The 24,033-nt window shown below is 34.2% G+C and overlaps 1 protein-coding gene and 1 pseudogene across 1 annotated transcript; one reads left to right on the forward strand and one right to left on the reverse strand.

The window, feature by feature from the left end:
* Nucleotides 1-707: 707 nt before the first annotated feature.
* On the forward strand, nt 708-1,169 carry LOC120169160. The gene has a single exon (XM_039177376.1). The coding sequence runs from the start codon at nt 708-710 to the stop codon at nt 1,167-1,169; it is 462 nt and encodes a 153-aa protein (XP_039033307.1).
* An 11,711-nt stretch (nt 1,170-12,880) lies between these two features.
* Nucleotides 12,881-19,743, reverse strand: LOC120169161 (annotated as a pseudogene).
* Between the last annotated feature and the right edge of the window lie 4,290 nt (nt 19,744-24,033).

The following is a 24,033-nucleotide window of genomic DNA, read 5'->3' on the forward strand; positions in this document are numbered from 1 at the left end:
CATTAATATATGAATATATTTTTTTATTTATACATCTAAATATAAATATACATTTATATAAATATTTTTTATTCGTATATTGAAATATTTTGATTAAAATATAAACATATTTTAAATACTAGTTTATACAAGAAAAATAAAATATATCAAAAATATAAATGATTCATACATTTAAATATAAATTGAATCATTTATATTTTCTATACATCTATATTTAATAAGAAAATAAAATTATTGGGGGACTGTTTTGCAAGTTTTAAAAGTTGGGGACCTAAATTCAAGTGCCTAAAAAGTTCAATGACCGTTTATATAATTTACCCTAATTTTCTAACAGTGATTTAAGTTGGGGACCATATTGTAAACGGAATAAATGTTGGGGGACTGTATTGCAAGTTTTAAAAGTTGGGGGACCTAAATGCAAGCTTCAGAAATGTTCAGTGACCATTACTATACTTTACCCTAATTTTAAATATCATTTTAGAAAATGAAACAATTTTTTTTTAAAGATAAAGACTTCTGGCAGTCAGAATGTGGTACTAATGCTAGTTGGAGTTTGAGAAAAATGATAAGCATTAAAAGAGAAGCATAATCTATTTTTTCTACAGGAGCATTGATTACTCGCGCCATATGGGATGCGACTAGAGTAAAGAGAGACAGTTAATTGGCATAATCTAATCTGGTTTCCTCTACACATACCAAAACACATCATGATTGCTTGGATGACTATCTTGGATAGACTACCAACTAAGAATAGGCTTCAACATATGGGCATTATATCTGATGGCTTGTGTGTTCTATGCAATGATGATCGGGAGACGAGAGACCATATGTTCATTGAATGCTCATTGGCGGATTCCCTTTGGAAGGCCATTCTGCATCTCTCCGGATTAAGGCCATATTCTTCATCTTGGAACAACTTGTTAGCATCGGCTTCTCATGCTTGGAAAGGTAAATCTTTACTTATCACTATTTTGAAACTCGCATGGTGTGCATTTCTCTATTCTCTATGGGAGGAACAAAACAGAAGGTTGTTCAAAGGAAACTTCAGGAATGAAGCTGAAATTCTTAAAGCTATCAAGGAGATAGTCGAAATTCAACTTAGAGGCCGGAATATTAATAGACTTGATAGTGTCAATATTACTCTTTGTAAGATTTGGAGTATTGAATAATCGATATCATGTTTTGTGAATAGGTTGTTCTCGATTTTAGGTTGCTTTTTCCATTGATGATTGTTTTGTAGCAGAACACTGCTCCTTTGGGTAATAAATTTTAATTTATCCAATTTTTTTTAAAGTCTTCGTCTTCGGTCTTATTTAACTGAAAAATTAGACAAAGACTAAATATTAATCATCAATACATAATGAAATAGAGGTAGGTACTGTCACAATCCGATTTTGAGATTATTTTGAATCTTACTAATTTTGAGGACTAAGTTGAATTTTCAAAGGGATTTATGATATTTTTCTTAAACTATGAGAAGTGCAACGACTGTTTAGGTGTTTAATCCATTTTGAAAACCTAAACCTAGGTATGAATACCATATTATAACATTTTGGTTTTTCCCCCTCTTTTGTCTTTTAGCCACAAGCCTCTCCCTCATCTTTTTTTTTTTTCATTTTTCCCATCACCGTTGAGTAACCGCCCCGACATGGCTGTCAAATTGACCAGAGAAAACCCTCCCCTCACCGTGCCTTCGTCGGTCACCGTTAGTGAAGCAACAAAGAAGCCTTCAAATCTCCTCATGTTGTTGCCGTCGATCACTAACATCGTGGTGTTCATAGCCCACGTCAACGTACTCCCTACGTCGTCTCGATCTAGTCGAGCCCTGCACCGCAGCTTGAATCTTCGTCATTTATAAGTTGTGGAGGAGAAAACGTTCGGCAGAAGTTAAACTCTCTTCCGATACATTTATATCGTTCACCGTCGCGAACCAACATCGGTAATGGACCCATCACATCTTAAATTCAGTTTGACCGGTTAAATTGTAGAACTGAACTGCCTAAACCATTGAACCAAGCTGACCCGTTTGATCCGACCCAACTGTTGACCCATCGTTCGTTGACTTTGGCCATTTGATAATTGGTCATTGACTTTGACCATTGACTTTGGTTTTGACCGTTGATCCGTTGATTTTTTGCGAAAATCTCTATCTTAACATTTTTCGACGTACTGAGTTTGATTTGTATTTTGTTTTGCCAAATTTTAACCTAAACGCTTATGTTCATCATTCTATTTAATTATTTAGATTTTTTTATTATAATTTCTTATTGCAATATGACTTATATGTGATTATCTGTTTTTGAAGGAGACTCAACTTTGCCCGAGCGATCATTAGTGGACCCAAAATTGTCTCATCCTAGTGGTACGGATCGTAAGGAGCGTATAACTTAGATTGGGTTCATAGTTTGCTAAAGGTGTGTTCCTCGACTAGTGCTATTGATGTTGTGCGTGAATGTTTTATGTGTTTTATATGTTGGGTATCGATGAAAGTTATGCATGTATATGTTGGCATGAGTAATGATAATAGATGTATGCGCTTATTGTTTATTTGTTATTGTAACTATAATGTTTATATGTATAATTTACCGATGCATATCGATATGACTCTTATCATGTATGTTGCATTGGGTTGAGTTTGTGAAGAGGAAGAATAATCGAACAACCGAAATACAAGTTAGTGCATCCTTACGGGATGATAAATCCAATTACTAAAATACAGGCTAATGCATCCTTACCAGATGATAAATCCAATTACCGATTTGCAGGCTGGTGCATCTTTAGCAGATGGTAATCCCAATTACCTTATTATAGTCTGGTGCATCCTTATAGGATGATAATGTCCAAAGGCTGAGTAACTGTATGGTGATGTAGATGGGTCAATGGTCTGCATTGCATGCATATTGTGTTCGATGTTGTATGAACATGTTATTTATAAAGTATTGTTTACCGTATATTGACTGTATGTTGTATATTGTGTTTAGTTCTCTTACTTTTAGATTCACTTACCGTTAAGATCGTTTTGATACTTGGAGGATCGTTTAGCGACATATCTTATCGATTACGGTATGGTTTTATCAAACTTTTATTATACTTTAAAACTATTATTAGATTATGAAATTTTTGTATACAGACTCTTGGCATACTATTTTGAGACTTTGAATTATATGATTTAGCATGCATTATTTTATTAGATATGAAATTTATTATTATTTATTTATGAGTATTTTAATTGATGTTTATCTATTTTACAAACTATTTTAATAATGTGAATATTTCCTTAAATGAGTTATGTTTTATGAATTATCGTTACTGTGGTCTCTGAGATTCGGTCGTAACGTCTAGATCGGGTATAGAGGGTTACATTTAGTGGTATCAGAGCTAGTTCAAACTCTCGGACTATGAAGCCTATGCGGGGAAAATTTGAACTTGAAAAGATTTTTGCATACATTGAAAATCTTTTGGGTAAAATGGGAAGAATTTTCAAAATGACAATACTTAAATTATTTTCTAATATAGATATTTTTATTTGAGACTCTGGTACCATATTTGACTCTAAAATTTGTTTGAATAGGTTGTAAAGACTCTCGATAGGCTTATATGACTGATTGTAGAGGAGATTTTCCTAACCGTGTACTTGAGGAAATTTCGTTCTGATAAACGACTTGAGGTAGAGATCACAATGAAGTAGTGAAGACCATTGGTAGAGAACTGAGGGATCAAGGAAAAGATCAAAATGAAAAGAATTCAAGTTAATCTAGCCCTTTAAAATCTGTTAGTCGATCTGGTAAAAGAGAAAGACATGCTTATTCTCAACCGATTAGCTTTAGGATTAGACCTTTAGACTCGACTGTCCTTGCTACCGGTGTCGATAGTACTACTGATGTTATATCTTTTTCTAAGTGTGCATATTATAATAGGAAGTATGAAGGAGAATATTGAAGAAGTTAGGTTGTTTCTTCCGATGTGGCTCACCAGACCACTACTTTAGAGAGTGTCCACATCCTCATAATAAATCTTATGCCCCCGCTCAATTACAAGCCTTATCTCAAGTGCCTTTGAAGATTCATGAGGATCAAGATGCATAAGATAAGTTAACATGTATCCTTGTTATTTTGTTATTTGAGTCTTTATTTTTCTTTTTTGGTTATGAATTGTCTCACCCTAATCTGTTAGAACTGCATCTTCATAGTTATTCATAGTAAATCTTAAATCTCATAATCGTTCAATACTCAACAGTTGACCCCTTGTTGCCAATAAAGATCTTTTCGTTAATTCATGTGTTCGTAATTGTTAATGTAACCCCCTCAGATTGATGCGGATAACCCGGTCCGATCTGAGGTGTCACATTAGGGCCACTGGAGCGACCCACTGTAAAAATAGCGGAAAATTTAAAACTTTTATTAAAACATGTAACTTATAAAATGATTTATCAGTATACATAAATAAAACAGATTTTTAGACTCAAATATTAAAACAAAATACAATTACATGCCCCCTAATCACATGTACCATTCTCTAGAAGCAACGCTGGGAGAACTCCCATACTGATTACGATAGTTGCACTGGTACAATTCTTTTAACCTGCAATGTTGAGTAATAGAGTGAGCTTCAGAAAGCTCAGTAATACAAAACTGCCAGATGATCCTGAAGAACGTGCAGATACAAATAAACATATGTTTTCTTATTGTTTCCGAACATCTACAGATTTTTATGCTAATCGGAGATCATACTGATATTTCAGATGGTAACGAACAATGAGCTTTCAGTTCAGATAAAAAAATATATTTCGAATGGCTGAGTTCAAGAGATCGAAATAGGTTATCTAGTGTGTTCCCGTAAAACCAGTAAAAAGATACAAATCTTTTAAAACATATATATATATATATATATACCCCAACCCTTCACAACAGAATGTGTAGGTTTCCCAGAACCATACACCCAACCCAACACAACTTGTAAGGCCCTGAGCACAAAGCCGAGGAACCTGCAAAATTACTTCCTTCAAAAATACCCCCCAATTAAAACATTTTTTCGTCATTAAACGGAGAAATTAGAAATCAAAACAGAATTCAGAACATATATCAGAACAGAATCCAAATCATAAATCAGAACAGAATTTATGTCATGTATCAGAACAGAATTCAAGTCGGAAATCAGATAAAATATTTATATGATTAGGGAACACACCAGAGTTTACAGATATTATTCAGAGGTACTGGATAATCTTATCAAGCAGAGAAACACAGATCTTCAGTATGTCGATAGAATGTTGGAATTTAGAATCACTACTGGAAGAGTTCAATAACTGACGGAATCATCAGTTATTCAGAATGAGACTTGAGCTGATAAAGAAGAAATAAAGGTTTAGGACATTTACAGACTGTGCCGATCTATCGGATTATCGAAATAACTCAAGTTGAACAACTCTCAGAACTAATTCATGTTGACCGATTCATTCGTTGCCCTTCCAGGTATTCACTCTTTATACCAACAATAATTGTCCAAAAATCATCTTTTTGAGTCATCGCTGAATGGATCCTAAGGAAACTAACAAATATTCCAATGCTCTTTATTTCATTTCCATGGTTTCACAATATCATGAAATGCTGACGTACTTGATTTGTGATTCATAATCCATAAGGATGATACATCATGTTAGTTCATCCGAATTTCCAGGCTTATCCCAATCATTTACTTAATCCTCGGTCCATGAGGTTACTTAGTTCATTTAGCAGTCAAGTCCATTCCAGTTACTTCGGGATCTCCTAGAGTAATTCAAACGTTTCTGAATTTCAGATACATGTTGTACTTCCGTTCCATTCAATTTTGTCTTCGTGGTTGATTTGTCGAACAAACGTCCAATTCTTAGTACTGAATGCGATCTAGAGTTGAGTTGAGCTGAATACTTCCAAAATTTATCATCAAGCCAAACTTGAGAAGACGAACACGCGTTCCAGTAATATCTATGCCATTCAGGTATAGATATAGCTTTAGGGTTGATCTACTCACTTAAATTGTGTTCCATTACTTTTAAAGGTAATCCAACACCTATGCTTATTTGGATTCCTTAATTAATCCAAGACATTTACTTAGTTTAGGACATAAGGTTATTTTGGTAATTTTGGTGTTCAGTTTTATTCCATTCATTTCAGAGCTCGAGGATATACAATCATTCCTGAGTTTGGTGATATTCTTGGGTTATTTCCATTATAGGGGTATTCTGGTCATTCTACAGATCCGATGTATTTCAATCATTTCCTTCATCATGTCTTATTATTTAATTCCAATTTATCATCTATTTCAGTCCCTTCGAACAATTGTGATAAATGAGCACCCCGATAAATTGTTCTTCAGGTATTTACTCGTAACTCGGATATTTTCGGTTCAAGTGCCTTTCCAGATTTTTACCAACGAAATATCAAAAATTTTCTGCACTAAGTCAGGATCTTAACAATCAAATTCGTACTTAATCAAGTTAAGTACAAATCCTTAAAGTACTTTCTCATTCAGGGTCAACTCGGACTATTTTACCTCTCAGAGGCATTTTTGTAATTTCTTAACCAGATAACTTCGGTATTATCTCTTAACGAAAATAATATATAATTTAGAGATCCTATGATTAATTGCTTCCTCGAACATTCTCTGATCTTGAAATGATTCCTTAACAGACTTCTAGTATCTTGCATAAACCTTCTTGGGGTTAAAAACCGATTATCCATAATTTCCACGTAAAACTAATATTTCCTTATGCACATCAATAGTTTTATCAGATCAATATATCTTTTCAGATTTATTAATTCATTTCCAAGGACAATTCTTGTCATTTTCCAACATAAGGGTAATTTCGTAATTTTTGCATAATCGAAACATTCTCATAATTTATCATCTACGTACCTTTAGATAAATTATAATCTACATATCCATGGCTGATTCCTTTATCACTTAATTCCAGAATTTGTAATTTAATTCCAACTGTCCTCCAATTTCTTATAATAGTCATCTAAGCCATATTCAGTTACTTACTTTCTACTGCATTCGTATCGAGTGTAGAACTTCATTAATTACACATATGAGCCCAAACATTTCCATTCATACATTTATCAATACCAATATGTTCTATAAAGCATAAAGAGGTAGTAATGTATTACCTCGATTTCTATGCCATATTGATTAACCATTAAATTCCATTCGAACGCCCTCGATCTTGAAATCATCTTTAAATAATTCCTCATATACATAACAATATAAATTCCATAAAAACATAGCTTAATTCTGGAAAACGAATCGAATCAGGTGATTAATCAGGGAAAACCAACTTACCGGATTTGATTTTGGCAAAACGGACCCCAAAAACAGATTCAGGACATCAAAAAACCTTAAAATAGGTATAGCCGGTCAAAGTCAAAGGTCGTTTAATGCTCGGTCAATGCCGGTCAAAGTTCTGGTCAACAGTGGTCAAAACCTATCAACGGTTAACAGTGGTCAACGCCGGTCAACGGTCAACAGACCATTTTACACAAATATCACCCTAACTGAAATTAATTACAAAATTAGCCACCTTCTGCAAATATTTATGAAACTAACACCCTAATTTTACACAGATAGCACCCAAACAGAAATTAATTACCAAATTAGCACCCTCTACGCACAGTGGCGGCGCGTGCGGCGCGTGAACAGTGATACGGTGTCGGAAAATTCCTGGAAAAATTCCTAATAATTATTTTAAGGCATTTTGAGACACTTACCGAGATCGTTTCACAATTTTGAACGGTGGAGAGCTAGATTCCAAAATGTCGGAAACTTTGATGGTGTCACCCCTCCGCGCACCGACGACAACGGAGAAACGGAGAACATCGGTTGACTCAAAATGATGCAAGGATCACGATGATGTGGGAGGTTTCAAAAACGGATGACTGGATCGTCGTGAATCGACGAAAAACCAACTGAAATCGAGTTATTACCGACGATACTTCCGACTGAAATTAACGACGAACGACGACGATTCATAACGAAAGGTTTGAGGGGTTTTGTTCTTCGGTCGACAACGAAAATGATGGTGGTTTCGATTCGTCAAACGGACGCCGGACGGTGAGTAGATCGGAAAGGAAATGAGGCTCAACGGGGATGGAAAATTGGGAAAAATACGCAGAAACTATCGGGGGAAGGGGTTATATTTCATCTCCAAAATAAAAATGGGTAAACCCCATGTTTAGCCACTGAATTTTTTGTACTTCTTAAAACGGTCTTCTAAATTTGTGATTTTAGAATTTAATCCTCAAATTTCTTCCAAAATACCAATTAAATCCAATACTTTATAATTTCTTAATTTTAGCCCCTAAATTGGGGTATTACAGTTAATTCATGGTTATACCCTAATTGTCGTCACCTCTGCCTCAATCAACTTTCGTCCGATTGCCCCAGCTCGTGCCGCCACCGCCATTCGGTTCGTCACTGACCGATGAGCAACCCCCAACCCCCTGTTTAAAATTGAAGCCGTTCGCCGTAAAACCGCCATGAAGTTTAGTCAAAAACCAAAAAAACCCGCACAAAATTTATGTGATTCCGACCGATCCGACCACTGTCTCATCTCACCGCCCTGAGCACCAAACTCCCCATGTATTTTCGACCAAAACCCGACCGAGATTGTCGCCTTCATCGTCATTTTTGTCGATCACCTGCGTGGGTAAGTTTGGTTTTAATTTTGCGTAATTTTTCTCAAATTTTAGTGATTTTTGAGTTAATTGGTTTGTAAATGTTGTTTTGGAGCTCCCCAAAGGATCGACCTCTAGAACTACCCTCGTCGCCATCGTCACGCGCCACCATGTGCCGCCGCGTGCGCGTGGGGCCTATCCCCAGTTCTGGTTTCTTCGAGAACCGACCCAGTCGGTCTGGGAACCCGCCCAACTCGGTCCAAACCGAGTAAACCTGACCCGAACCCAGTCAACCCGACCCAACCCGTTGACCAGTCTAACCGTTGACTTTGACCAAAAAAATTAAAATTTTCGAGAAGTCATATTTTATGTTTTTCGACGTCCCGAGTCCGAATCTGAAATTCGTTTTACCAAATTCGCACCCGGTAAGATGTTTTTAGTGTTTTATCTTCGGATTCAAGTTGAATTATTGGATGTAAATTCGTTTGCTATGTATCAAAAGAATTATTAGACGTTAAATTCAAGTTCGAGGGCAATTGAATGGAGTTTAAATGGTCGATCGATATGACAAGAAAATCGAGGTAATACTCTATTACCTTATGTATGCTTTTCGGAACCAATTGATAAATGGTAAATACATAAATGGAAATGATTGGTCCATTAGGTGTAGTTAACTATCGTTGGACTCAGACGGAAATTGGAATAAAGATGAAACATTGTATAAGTCTCTGACAACTCGAAAATGAAATTGATAGACTGGTCGAAAATAAATCTCAATTCAATGATTTAATCAGCAAATCAATCAATCTCAGAACGCGTAAATTCTAATTAATCTCGTTAAAGGTTAAATGTTGGGAATATTTGGATAAGAAATTACCAAAAATAGCACTATGAGGTAAAATTACAAAAATTCCATTGTACTGTAAAAGGACCAAGACTTTCTCTAATGGTGAAAATAACCTACAGTGATCAAAATGAATAAATGAATCTAAATGCTAAAGGAACTAGAATACTTTCAAGCCTAATTTATCGAAAGTAATGCCACTGACAGAATTGACTGGAATGATGATGAAACGCTTAAAGTGTAAAAAAAACTCAATGGATGGCTATGATAATGGAGATGACCTGAGAACTCATATCTTGATCCACTTGAACCTTGGAATCGTCGATTTAAATTCCAGATTTATATTGGAATGCCCATGAAGTGTAAAATGACCCAAAGAACGACTAAGTACTGGAATAACTAAATACCCTCAAGCTCTTAAATGAATAAATCAACATCGATTACCAAAATGACTATATTATATGATCAAGTTGAACTAAATGGAAGTACTTATGTATTCAAATTTGCGGAAACTACCGAATTACTCTGGAAACTCAGAAGTGACCATGATAGACTTAACTTATAAATGGCCTAAGTACCCTCAAAGACCTAGAATTAAGGGAATGACTTAGATAAGTCTGGAAACGCTGATGAACCTATATGTTGTACTGTCCATAAGGGTGTTGAACCAAGAATCAAGCACGTCGACTTTTCCTGATATCGTTACAATGTTGAAATGAAATAAAGATTCATTCAGCGATAATTCTGAACATGATCAATTCGACAAGAGTTGACTGTATTGAAAAGTGAATACCTTGAAAGTGCATAATTTGACCAGTTGAAAGTGCAATAATTCTTGGGTGGGCTCCTGGGCCTAATGGGCCTAGTGGTAAGACCTTATTGCCCTAAGTTACTCCTTTAGGGATGACACCACTGCTATGTGCTTTTGGGTAAGACCTTATGGACTTGGGGGTACTACCCTCATGTGGGCACCTACGCCTCGGCTAGGGTAAGACTTTATGGGCCCAAGGTGTTCTCTTATGTTGGATCCCACGCCTTTTTGGGCCTAGGGTAAGTCCTTATAGATGCAGTTCTAGGGAACTACATATTGGTGTTCAGTTGGAGGGTCTTACTATATTTTTTAAAAAATAAGTTTTAAAATGCTACTATTTTTAAAAAGATATGTACATTTTCACTGGTTTTATGGGAACACACTATACACCCTATTCTGATCTCCTGAACCTCGTCCTCTGAACGTTTACTTTGAACTGAAAGCTTCATGCCTTTTACTACTTGAAATATTAGAGGGACCTCTGCTCCTAACAAAACTCTAATAAGGAAAATTATGCTTACCTATTATCTGCATGTCCTTCAGCATCATTTGGTAGTATTGTATTACTGAGCTTACTAAAGCTCACTCTGTTACTCACTATTTCAGGTTAAAAGAATTGAACCATTGCAAATATAGACATCAGTAAGGGAGTTTCACTTGCGTTGCTTGCGGAGTATGGTGCATGTAATTAGGAACATGTAGCTTGTATTTTGTTTTTATATCCGAGTCTGGAATCTGTTTTATTTTTTAATATTGTTAAATTTACTTTTGTGTTTATAAATTGTTTTTATGATTTTACATGTTTTAACAAAAATTTTAATTTTCTGGGATTTTTACGATAAGTTGATCCGATGGCCCTAACGTGACACCTTGGATCGGATCGGGTCACCCGTATCGGTCTGTGAGTGTTACATGACATGGGTGTCAGATCCTTGTGAAGAATTTGTAAGTGTATAAAGACTAAGAGTAGAGAAACTATTGATGGTCTTGTAAATTTCGAGGACGGAATTTCTTTAAGGAGGGGAGAGTTGTCACAACCTAAATTTGAGATTATTTTAAATTTTACTAATTTTGAGGACTAAGTTGAATTTTCAAAGGAATTTATAATCTTTTTCTTAAACTATGAGAAGTGCAACGACTGTTTAGGTGTTTAATCCATTTTGAAAACCTAAACCTAGGTATATGATTATAAAATTTTAGTTTTTTTTCCTCTTTTGTCTTTCAGTCGCAAGTCTTTCCCCAATCTCTCCCTTTTTCACCCGGAAATCATCACCGTCGAGAAACTGCCCCAACATGGTCGTCACTGTTGCCTCCATCGTAATCCCCTCATTGTCCCAAGAAAACCCATTCCTTCATCGTGCCTTCGTCGATCACCGGTTGTGAAGGGAAAGAGAAGACTTTGAATCTCCTCACGTCGTCGCCGTTGATCACTGCCGTCGTGGTATGCACCGCCCACGTCAACTTGCTCCCTACGTTGTCCTGAACCGGTCGAGCCCTACACCGCCACATGGGTCATCGTCGTTTACAAGATGTAGAGAAGGAAATGTTTGGCCGATGTCAAACTCTTTTCCGCTACATTTCCACCACTCACCGTCGCGAACCAACATCCGTAATGGACCCATCACACCTTAAATTGTGATTCTGGAAAGTTTGGTGTGATTCGGGCCACCGAGGCTGTCCCACACCCAAACGCTCCGCCACTATACGTGTGGAAGAGTTTTGATAGCAAAATCGATTTGACCGGTTAAATCGTTGAACTGAACCGTCCAAACCATTGAACCGAACCGTCCAGACCGAATTGAGTTAACCCATTTGACTTGATCCAACCGTTGATCCGACCCGACCATGGACTGAATTAGAAAGCAGATGATCCAAAGATATTAAAAAATGTTGGAAAAATTCGTTATAGTTCTATCAAAAATTTCTTACACCATGGCCGAGTACAATTATTTAATGAAAAGGGTCAGGAGAACTTTTAGAGAAAATGTGATATTTACATTTTTAGTATCTTTAAATATACATTACCTTCTATTTACGTTAGATTTATTAAAAAAATAAAAGGTTATCAAGAACCTGAAAAAAAATAATTATCTAATTATTATGATTAATTTTGTCTTTATATTGAATAAGTTAAGCATGCAGAAACAGCCAAATTTCTATTTTTTTATTTACAAGCCAAGGAATTTTAAAATTGGAGAAGGGGAATTTGCAAATGTTGGATAAAAAATGAGGTAGGTGAACCATTTTGACTAAGATTTATGTCTATATTAATCAAAATTATTATCCCAATCAAACAATTAATTATACGTATTTGTTATCATTGTTAAATATCTTTGAAGCTAGAAAATATGTCCAAATTATTGCAAAAATATGTCCAAATCAAGCTATAATTTATATGTTTGTCTTGCTTGAACACAGAGTCGCATAAACTACTTAAGAAACTAAGCATAATATATATATCAAGGATTAAAGATATATATTTTTTTATTTACGTGAACAAACATATTTAGTCGGTTGATCAAGTTGTTCATCTTTGTTCCCTCATATTCTCTTAGTTTATGAGTTATAGACTCACTAGGAGTTCCTTCCTTCTTCCTTCCTCCTTCCTCCTTCCTCCTTCCTCCTTCCTCCTTCCTCCTTCCTCCTTCCTCCTTCCTCCTTCCATTTAGGTAGAGTTAGGATTAACTAAACAATAAAACAAAAGATTAACAACCATTGGCCAGTTGACCGTACAATAAAACAAAAGGGTTTCTTTTAATATATTTATTTTGGGTGTGAAGAGTAGGAAGATAAACAACCAGTCTTATTTAACTGGTAAAATGGATTACTTCGAATGATAATTTTAAATATAATTTTAGAAAATGAAACAAATTTCTTTAAAAAGTCTTCATCTCCGGTCTTATTTAATTGAAAAATTAGACGAAGACTAAATATTAAATTTGTGAGATGAATTAGCATGTAATAAAGGTCAGTCTTTAATTAAGGGAAAAGAAAGATTTACAAAAACACGATGGGGTGAAAAATAGAGATGCTATTACCAACACAATTAAACCACTGCTCCAGTAAGATGTTGGCTTAGGAGGAATGGTTGAGAACATAATATTCATAAAACAATTCCACTCCGAAACATCTTATTCTTAATTAGTTACATTTTCTCATTTAACAAATAAATATTTTTTAAACCTATCAAATGACTTTAATAATACAAGAGAGTGTTATTTTTTTTCTAAATTTTCCGAATTAATGGCAATAAAAAGAGAAAATTGACAACAGAAAAGTTCTAGGAGGCATGAGAGGAAGTCGACAAAATGTTGGCATTAAATTTTATTTATGAAGTCGATAGCCAACGAAATCGATAATAAACCTAAGGGTTGGTCTATACATTCTTTATTAAAGAAAAAAAATGGTATATGTATATCATTATCACATGCACACACCGCTAATTAAAGATGTTTAAATCATCTTCACGATAGACACTTCAATAGGCAGCGCCATAGACATTGTGAGGTGTATTATGCTAGTTTTGAACATTTACAATCATTGGAAACAGAGAAATAACCGAAGGTCTCTTTACTATTTAACCAATTCATCACCCAACAAGGCCAACATGTTGGCTTAAACGGCAATGGATTACAATTCAAACAACCAATCCTAAAGCTCAAAGGAATTGAAAATAACACACCACAACAGCCAAATCTAATCTGAAGTTGAAAGCCAATCACATGTCAACAAGCAATAGAATCCACACCATACACCATAATCTTACAAAATAATAATCTCACACCAATTCTTAAACAAACGACAACACAATTTTCCATATAATTCCTTCTTTCCCTGTAGAAGAAGAATAAGAAAATATCACAGGGGAAAAAGTCAATTTCAGAAGAAAATTTATTCAATTGTGAAGAAAACATTAAAGATTTAGAATACAAAAAGATACAGATTTGTTTTGGAAGGAAAAATTCAAATATTGAGAAGAAAAATTGAAGTTGCAGCAGCTATGAATCATGTTTAATTAAGACAACTGGTTGGAAAACGGACGATTAGCTTTTCCATGGATCAAATCCAAATACACAACCCGTCTCCTCTCTGAAAATTTTTTAAAAAAGAAGAGGAAAGAAAACCAAACTCAGATTCTTGATTTCAGACTTACAAAATTGAGTGATCTTAAGATTTATGTTCAATTCATTTATCTACAATGAGAATTTGTCTAAGCTCATTGGAATGAACTATAACTGCTTAATTGGAGTTAAAACAGAGGATAAGAACAGAAGGTAGATCTTACCGGAATAACTATGTGCTTCAAATTAGGATCTAAATGTGCAAAGCATATAGCTGTGAATAAATATAAAAGGATTGAGCATTTCCTATAACAGAGATTTAGAAATTACCTCTGAGTTAGTGGTATATCGCCGTTTGTATGTCCTGGAATATGACGGAAAATTTTGGACTTTGTCGGAATCTTGTCCTCCTTGCACCACTTTGTCATGGAATTCCTTTGGCATTGATCTAATCTCCAGTTCTTGGAGGGTTGTAATGAACCTCAATTCATCTGGAAGCATCTCTAAAATTTTACAGTATTCAATCTCCAATCGTTGAAGACAAGGCATGGCTCCTTTATCCACCTTCCACTGCTCCAGCTTCTTAAGACCACAAAGGCTCAAAGACTCCAGCTTAGGAAAACCTTTTGCAGAGCAACACATTTGCTTTCCAATGAAAGGTTTCCTAACGAACTTAAGAAACCTTAAGTTAGGCAGCTTCTCTAGTGTTGGCATTGGATCTTCCTGAAGCATGCAACGCTCCAAGTTTATGTAAGCGAGATTTGAAGACAAGTGCTCTGGCAACTTACTTATCACCGCTCGTATTGTCAACTTACAAATGCTAACGCAGCTTGAGAGGAGGCGTGTCAAATGTCTTATATCTATTCTCTCACTAAAAATATACAAGGTGTGAAGATATTTACTTCGGATTATGGGTGGATTATTGTCCAACTCCTCCACGTTAAAATCTTCAATCTCGAAAGGCCCTTGAATCAGCAACTCTCTAAGCTTTGTCATGTTGCTAAGATCCTTCAGATAACAATTCTTGGTTTTGAAGTTCACTAATGTGAGGAGCTTTCTCAAAGTATCCAACCTCAACTTTGTTTTGTCATCACAACAGTAAGGGAGATATAGATGTCTCAGTTCCTCCATCCTCCATATCACGTCAGGTACGTGGATATCCTTTACACGAATTTGTAAATCCAAGGTTTGCAGGCATCTTAAGTTTCCCAGAGATGATGGCAATTTTGTACTTCTGAATACGATTCCTACTAGACTCAAGAATCTTAAATGAATGAGATTCCCAATATCACCGATTAACTTGCAATCCGCATATGTTTTCCGCCCTTCATAGTTTAGAACTCTGAGCAATTTCAAATTGATGAATATATGTACCGAAAATCCCCGAGCTTTTAGAAAACTAATATATGCAGCCCAAATATACCAAAAACAACTCAGCCCACTGAATGGACCACCTTCTAAACAGGCCGACGGTGTTTCTAACCGAAATAACTCATTAAGATACCTTTTATTAAAGAAGGAAAGTGATCGAAGATTTGGACATCTAATGTACTTTGTCTCAAAGAGCTCGTGCATAGAAACTCTGCGAACCTTTCGAATTGTGGACAACGAGAATGCATTTGACTCATCTACAATGAAGACGAAGTTCTCTTCTTTTGCTTTTGACAAGCAAAGGTCTCTTATTAGGTCATGCATCTGAATTGTTTCGACCTTTGAGGTTACAACGTCTCTGTCTCGTACTTGAATCATGCACCTTTCCGCAAGCTCCGTTAAGTAATGCTCTGCCACATCTTCTGCGACTCCCCACTCCCCGTCCCCTTCTTCCGTTGATGAAACTATACCTTCAGCAACCCATAATTGAATCAATCTTTCTGCCTCTATCTGATAATCCTCTGGGAAATGGCTTAAATAAAGAAAACAGGATCTTAAATGGGCAGGTAAATCATCATAGCTTAATGCTAACACTTCCCTAGTTCCTTGGCCTTGGACTTTGCTTCTATTCAAGTATGATTTAACATTTTCACTCACCTTTTGCCATTCATCCAATGAGCTTTTATTAGCCAAAATTCCTCCCAACAAAATTATGGCTAATGGCAACCCTCCACATTGTTCAACCATTACTTTTCCCAACTCTTTTTTCTTATCATCAGCACATTGTTTACCCTCGTCTTGTCCCAACTCCTTTTTCTTATCATCAACCGTATCATCTACACGTCGTTTACCCTTGTCTTGTCCCAACTTCTTTTTCTTATCATCAACTGTATCATCAGCACATTGTCTACCCTTGTCTTGTCCCAACTCCTTTATCTCACCATCAACCGTATCATCTGCACGTCGTTTGCCCTTGTCTTGCCTGAACTCCTTTATCTCACCATCAACCGCTTTATCTGCACAATACGAAGGGCTCAATGATTACTACTCAAAATCAGGAATCAACATCTTTTTTTATATAGATTTTCATAGGTAAAAATTTCTATAAATACATTTGGAATGAACATTGTTTTGAACACCTACAATAATAGTGGTCCACCTATAGTTTTATTTTCTTTAAATAATAGGAGAAATTAGAAAGTAGATGATCCAGAGATATTAAGAAGTTCCTACACTATGGAACAAGTGCAATTATTTAATCATAAATAAAATATATATATTTTTTAAATGGCAGCTAAGTTGATTAGTTGCCAGGAGAATCTCTTAGAAAATAATACTTATCTATGATTATCTTTTTATATATATATTATATACGTTAAGTTTATTACCTCAATCAAACAATTAATTATATATTTGTTATCATTGTTAAATATCTTCGAAGCTAGAAAATATATTCAAATTATTGCAAATGTCAAAAAAAGAATTTTCAAGCATAGTTTATATGTCTTGCTTTAACATAAAGTCGCATAAACTACTTAAGATAGAATATATATATATATACACTTCAACGATTCCTGATATAATTATCTATATAATATGTTTTAATCTATTATTACAACTTATTTCTAATAGTATTACTTATATTATTTCACAATATAATACAAAAATATTAAATCTACCTATTACTCACATTTAGGTATATGTAATCCTGACTGCTACTTAAAATTTTGCAAATTTGTTTATTTAATTAATATTAAGGATATATTTGGACGCCACATAATAATTATAAAAAAGTATAATTAATTACACTTTCATATAATTAATTATTATCCCAATCAAAAAATTAATTATACGTATTTGTTATTATTGTTAAATATCTTTGAAGCTAGAAAATATGTTCAAATTATTGCAAAATATGTCCAAATCAAGCTATAATTTATATGTTTGTCTTGATTGAACACATAGTCGCATAAACTACTTAAGAAAAAGCATAATATATATATATATAAAGAATTAATGATATAATTTTTTTATTTACGTGAATAAGCATATTTAGTTGGTTGATCAAATTTCATCTTTGTTCTCTTCCTAGACCCAATAGGAGTACTTCCCTTCCTTTCCCCTTCCTTAGGTAGGGTTAAGATTAGATATAAAATTTGTCAAAAAAATTTATCTATGTATATTATCTATGTAAAATATTTTAATTTATTATTACTAATTAGTTCTAACAGTATTACTTATATTATTTTTGTGTTACAATTACTTATATTATTTTAAAAAAATATAATATAAAGATATTAAATTTATAAGGCCTTGTTTATTTAATCTGCACTAATGACATGTTTGGACGTCACAGTATAATTATAAGAAAGTATCATTAATTGCAATTTCTATTAATTACAATTAATTTTAATTTTCAAGATATATTAATTAATAAAATATAGTTACACACATTAAGTGAGATTTATTAATTAAAAATGAATAAAATGTTTAGAAATTATCATTATTAAAATATATTTCCTTCAATTCTCACTCTCTAAGAATAGGAGACTATAATTTGAAAGCTTCAATTACAGCCAATTTGGAACTCACTAATTACAATGATTAGCTAGCATGCCACTCATGTATAATTATATTCAAATCCAAGTATAATATAGTTTTCCAAATACATATTATTTAAAAAGAAATTGATTTGTTGTCAAAATTCTAATGAAACAACCTAAAAAATAAGTTTAAGGTATAGAGTAGAATATAGGTATATACATATATGATGGTAAATAACTTTGCAATGTAGACATACGTACCTGTAGAATCTGAAGGAAACGCAATTTTTTGAAACAATTCCCAACTTTCTTCATCGTTCAAAATTGGCAACTCATACAAATAAACGCTTGCATCTGTTTGGGAAACTATCTCCTTGTTTCGAGAGGTGAGCAATATCTTACTATTGCTATCGATGCCCCTTGCAACTGGAAACGCAGGTTTGAGGCGATCCCAAGCCTCGCTGCTCCAAACATCATCCAATGTTACCAAACATTTTTCATCTTTCAACAAGTTAAACAACTTGCTTGCTAATGCCACGTCGGTCAGCTTCCCGTCATTTTCACCCAATTTTCCCAAATCAGATAGAATGTCTTTCCAAACTTTTCTAGTTTGGAATTGTTGAGAGACAAATACAAAAGCTCTGTGCTCGAAACGGCTTGTAACTCGGCTGTGATGATATAGTTTCTTGGCAAGAGTGGTCTTCCCAGACCACCCATTCCCCATATGGAAACAACCTTGAATTGAGTTCCCTCGACAAGTTCTGAAACCAATTTCTCTATGTCACCATCATTTCGCTCAACATAATTTTGATCTATAATATGAGGATAAGGCCGCCTTAACTCCTGCTTTGCAATGAAAAAACTCGACCCATCCCCATCCCTCAATCCCTTCACGCCATACACTTGTAATCGTCCGAGCAAGTCGAGTATTTTCTCAAAGATTTCCTCGATCTTTGAACGTGTTTCATGGAGCGTCCATCCATCTTTCAAGAGGCAGGCGGATCTTTTGATGCAACCGGAAAGACCAGCCTTCTTTTTGGACCCAATCCTGAGAGCGAAATCCTCGATAACGTCCTCGGCATCATAGGCAAGCTCTCTGATTTCAGCAACCAAAAGACGAATCCTCTCGTCGTCATGCTGTTTAACATCGGCCTCCAGCAATAAGCTTTGCATCCACTTGAGCTTAGTTTGCAAACGATCGACTTGCTTTTCCACGCCCCATAGGTAGACTGCTTCGTCGGTTAGCAGCTTGCCGATTGTTGTCACTGCAGATGCCACAGCTGACCAAGCCATGATAGTGAACTCTTTTCCTGTGCTCAGAAATTTCTTCAAATTGTTTATGGAAAGGAAGCAATTCTCGTAAAACAATTGGAAATCAGAGCTCAAATGTTTTAGACTCTTAGCGGCAATAAGGTCAATTAATATACACAAAGTATTCACTAGTGAGGAAGGGATGCAATATTTGATGTTAAGGTGTGAAAAGAAGGAAGACAAACAACCAGTCTTATATAATTGAGAGAAAGAAAGACTTCGAGAGAGGATTTTAAATATCCCCTTAGAAAATAAAACGTCTTTTTCAAAAGTCTTCATCAGCGGTCTTATTTAATTGAAAAACCAGGCGAAGACCAAGCAATTATTTTTGTGAGATGAATTAATAGGTAATAAAGGCCAGACTTTTATTTTAATTTAATTAAAAATTAATATTCGATCTATCAGTCGATTTCGTTAGTATCTTAAGCTTGACTAGTTAAAATTTCAATAAATATTTAATTCAAATTGATTTAAATAAAGTTTATATCTATTTGATAAGTTTGTGAACAATTAGTTTTTTTTAAGATTAATTATATATTATCAATATTTTTCAAAAATAATTATAATACGTTATTTTGATAAATTTATGGATTATTATTTTGGTTGTAATATATTTTTTAATTAATCACTAGTATACGAACTATTGATCAACTAATCCAGATTATGTATTGTAGAGATGAGGACGACCCTCCTAACTCATTTACTCCATTTGCAAACGCAAGGTTTTGAATCTCTAACCTTACTTAAGGAATCTAGTACCTTGTTAACAAAACGGGTAAAGAAAACGAAAGAACACAAGAATTTTTAACGAGGTTCGGCAATGTGCTTACGTCCTCGGTGCCTAGGCGGCGCTAGAAGTTTTATTCAATGTCTCATAGGTTTAGATTACATCTCTATTTATAATAAAAAACCTGGTACACAATTACATAATTAACCCTGTACCGTATATTTATGAGCCATACCTAACATACATCATCGCACTAGACCAATTAGTTGTTGGTTTTGGGTTGTAATATTTAATTTGATATAATTGTTAATTATTATTTTGGTGTTTAGACTTGAAATTGTTATGACACACTAGTTTTGAAATTGCAAACGCAATGTTTTGAACCCCTAACCTTGCTTAATCAGTTACGAGTTTTTTAACGAGCACAAGTCAAATATAACTTAGTTGAGTTTAATAAATAATGAGTTGAATCAAGCATAAATAGAATAATTTTTGTTTTAAATTAAATATTATTTAATTTATGATCGATTTACTTGATAAACACCCTAATTTTTTTAAATGATTATTAATATAATAGATAAATAAATGATTATATCAGAAAACGACTCCCCGGTGGATGGAAGGACACCGTATAACTTGAAAACATTTAATATATTGCTTCGGGTGTGAAAGCTAGGAAGACGAATAGCCAACCTTATTTAATTGAGAAGGGGAAGACTTTTGGAGATGAAATTTTATATAATAAAACAGATGATTTTTTAATAGAATTTTTTAATTAGTTGACGATGTAAAAATATTTTATAGATGCAATTATTAGGATTTAAAAATTTTTAGGTTAATAATATTTTTTTAATCATTGAGACCGTTTAATAAGTTTAAAATAAATGAATGTTTTATTCAACAATCAACACTTAAAATAAATATTGTATAATTTATTTTTGGTATATTTAATCATTCAGTCATTAATTCTAAAGAACAAGGCTCGAGTTGTTCCCCGTTTTCTTCATTTTTTTGACGACTCTTTACTGGAATCATACTGTTGGTGACTATTTTAAGACATGGTTTTCCTTTGAACATCCCATCTCCAACCCCATGTATTTCTTAAATTCTTCTGTAAACAAATGGTTTCTAATAAAGATTCCAATTCAGTTGAAACTGTTACAAAAAAGAATGGATCGAGAGAAGATGGATGAGAGCAATCTTTCTCTTAAAAATTTTAAAGTCTTATATATTTTAGATATTTTATATATATTTTCATCATCTAAAATTTTACAATTTTTTTTTTAAAATTTTATAAATTCATATCCTAATATAAAAGTTTATATGAATCCCTCGTTACAACCAAGGATCGGCTTTAATCAACGAGAGGAAAACTAAGTAATTAATTTAAGGTCAGACTTTAATTGAGAAGAAAATTCTTTTAACAACCAAGGATTGGCTCTTTTCATTCGCGTTTATTTAATAAAGAACCGTGTCGTTTATATTACGAGGAATGTCAATACATAATGAAATTGCAATATTATAAAATAACATTAATCATCAATAGAGGAGACAAACAAGAGAGGTAGGTGCAAACGAGTGTTGATACAAATGGTTGAGATTCAAGAATTTGAGTTTCTAAGATCAAGTTTAAATTCTATCATCGTTGTCGAAATGATTTTTTTCTCTTGAGATTTTAAAAAAATCACATATTTTTTAATTTATTTCTTTTGATTAGTTTTTAATTAAAAAGTGTAATGTGATTTAAAAAAATCTCTCGCTTCGAAAAATTTGGGATTCCCTTTAAATAAAATAAAATACGATTCAAGGAGTCGCCTCCAAAATCGGATAAGAGTATTCACTGAATTAAGTGGGACAACTTATGTGGACCAAAATCGCATCGGGGTTTGGGTATTTATGATGTTAAAACTAGGAACCGAGCTTTGCTTAATAAATGGATTTGGCGGTTTAGTGAGGATAATGATAGTTTATGGAGAAAGATAGTAGTCGCTAAGTACAACTACAATAAGGATTCAATTCTCCCAAAAGCTGTTAATGTTAGAAATTCTTCTTGGGTGTGACGTAACATTGTTAATCCGGTCGTTTCCAATGAGATTGAGTTTCTTTCCGAAGTGAGGGGTGTAATGGGTAATGGGAATAAGTTCGATTTTTGGTTGGATCATTGGACATAATTCGATTCTCTAAAATCATTTTTTCCGAGAATTTTTAGTGTAGCGGTTAATAAATCAGGGAAGATCAGTGATTTTGGGCATCGAGTTCATGGAGTTTGGGAATGGAGCATTGAGTTGAGAAGAGATTTTTTTGAATGGGAAAATCAAATGTGGAACGATTTCATTCATGTTTTGAATAGAGCTGTGAGCTCAGTTTCATGCCTAGACAGATTAAATTGGTTAGGTTCTGTTGATGGCAGGTACATCCCCAAATCATATTGCTCAAAATTGGCTAGTGTTGGCAAGGTGAAAGATACAGTGTGGAGATTGATTTGGTCTAAATTCGCTCCTCCTAAAGTCTCTGCATTTGTGTGGAAAGCAGTTCATCAAAAGTTGTCGGTAATGTTAGAGCTGGAAAAGCGAGGAGTTAATTGCATGGATCATTTTGGCAAGTTTGGCAACGTTGGTGTAGTGTGTGGAAAATAAATTTGGTTTTCCCGATGAATGTTAAACATTTACTAGAGGTATGGTTTGTTCAAAAAGTAAAGAGAAGAGTTAGGGCATTATGGCATTTGGGTTTCTTTGGGCTGATCTGGTTAATCTGGATATACAGAAATAAATCAAGGTTTAATGGTGTCTCTTTTTCGGTTGATAAGATCTTTAATAATGTTTTGTTTCAAATTGGGGTTTGGGCGAACTTTTCATGGCCTTCGTTGATTCCATATATTTAAGACTTTGTTCGCAGGTCGGAGTCTATTGTTTTTTGTTGTGGTTGTTAGAGAGTATATTTTTCGTAGATAAATCGAGTAGTTCGCCTTATATTAGTTTCTATTGCTCTCGTCTTTGAGCTGGTTCTGCAATTGTGCTATTTTTACTGCTTCAAGATCCCAGGTTCCTGCTTAGCTTCCAACCCTATTTGTATGGTAGTTTGGATATTTGTTAAGGAGATTTGTTTTTTCTGGTTAATGTTCTGTTTTTATGGTTTGGGGTGTTTCCATCTTGATGTAATACCAAAATTGTAATATTGTTATTTACCACCTCAAGGCACACTCTTTTTCCTCCAACTAAGTTTAGGGAGGTTTTTTAATGAGGTCCTTGTGGTGATATACTTTGTTAATTCTTTAATACAAGGTACCATTTTTCAAAAAAAAGGAGTCGCCTCCAATCCTTGATTAGGGTGTGATTGGATACCCAAAAAATGTATTTTGTCATTTTAATAAAAAATTAATTTTAATTAAAACGACAAATTTGAGGCTTGCATTACCAAAATTCGAGTTCGGGAGTCGGTTACACGTGGGGAATGATTAGCACCCCCACAGCGCCCTAAATCGGTACCTAGTCGATTAATTAATTGTCTTTGCAATGAAATTTACAAGTTCGAATTTAATTTAGTTAAAGATTTCTCAAAAAAATATTATATGAATTTTAAAATGAAACCTAATAATATTTAATTATTTCCTATCGAGAAGAAACAACCCCTCATACCTTAAGACAATCAATTCTTACTCCAATCGAAATAAAGAAATATTACAATTCCATCGCAATATTCAGATGCATCAAATCA

This window comes from Hibiscus syriacus, unplaced genomic scaffold, assembly GCF_006381635.1.
Source record: "Hibiscus syriacus cultivar Baekdansim isolate YM2019G1 unplaced genomic scaffold, ASM638163v2 tig00111754_pilon, whole genome shotgun sequence".
NCBI lineage: Eukaryota > Viridiplantae > Streptophyta > Magnoliopsida > Malvales > Malvaceae > Hibiscus > Hibiscus syriacus.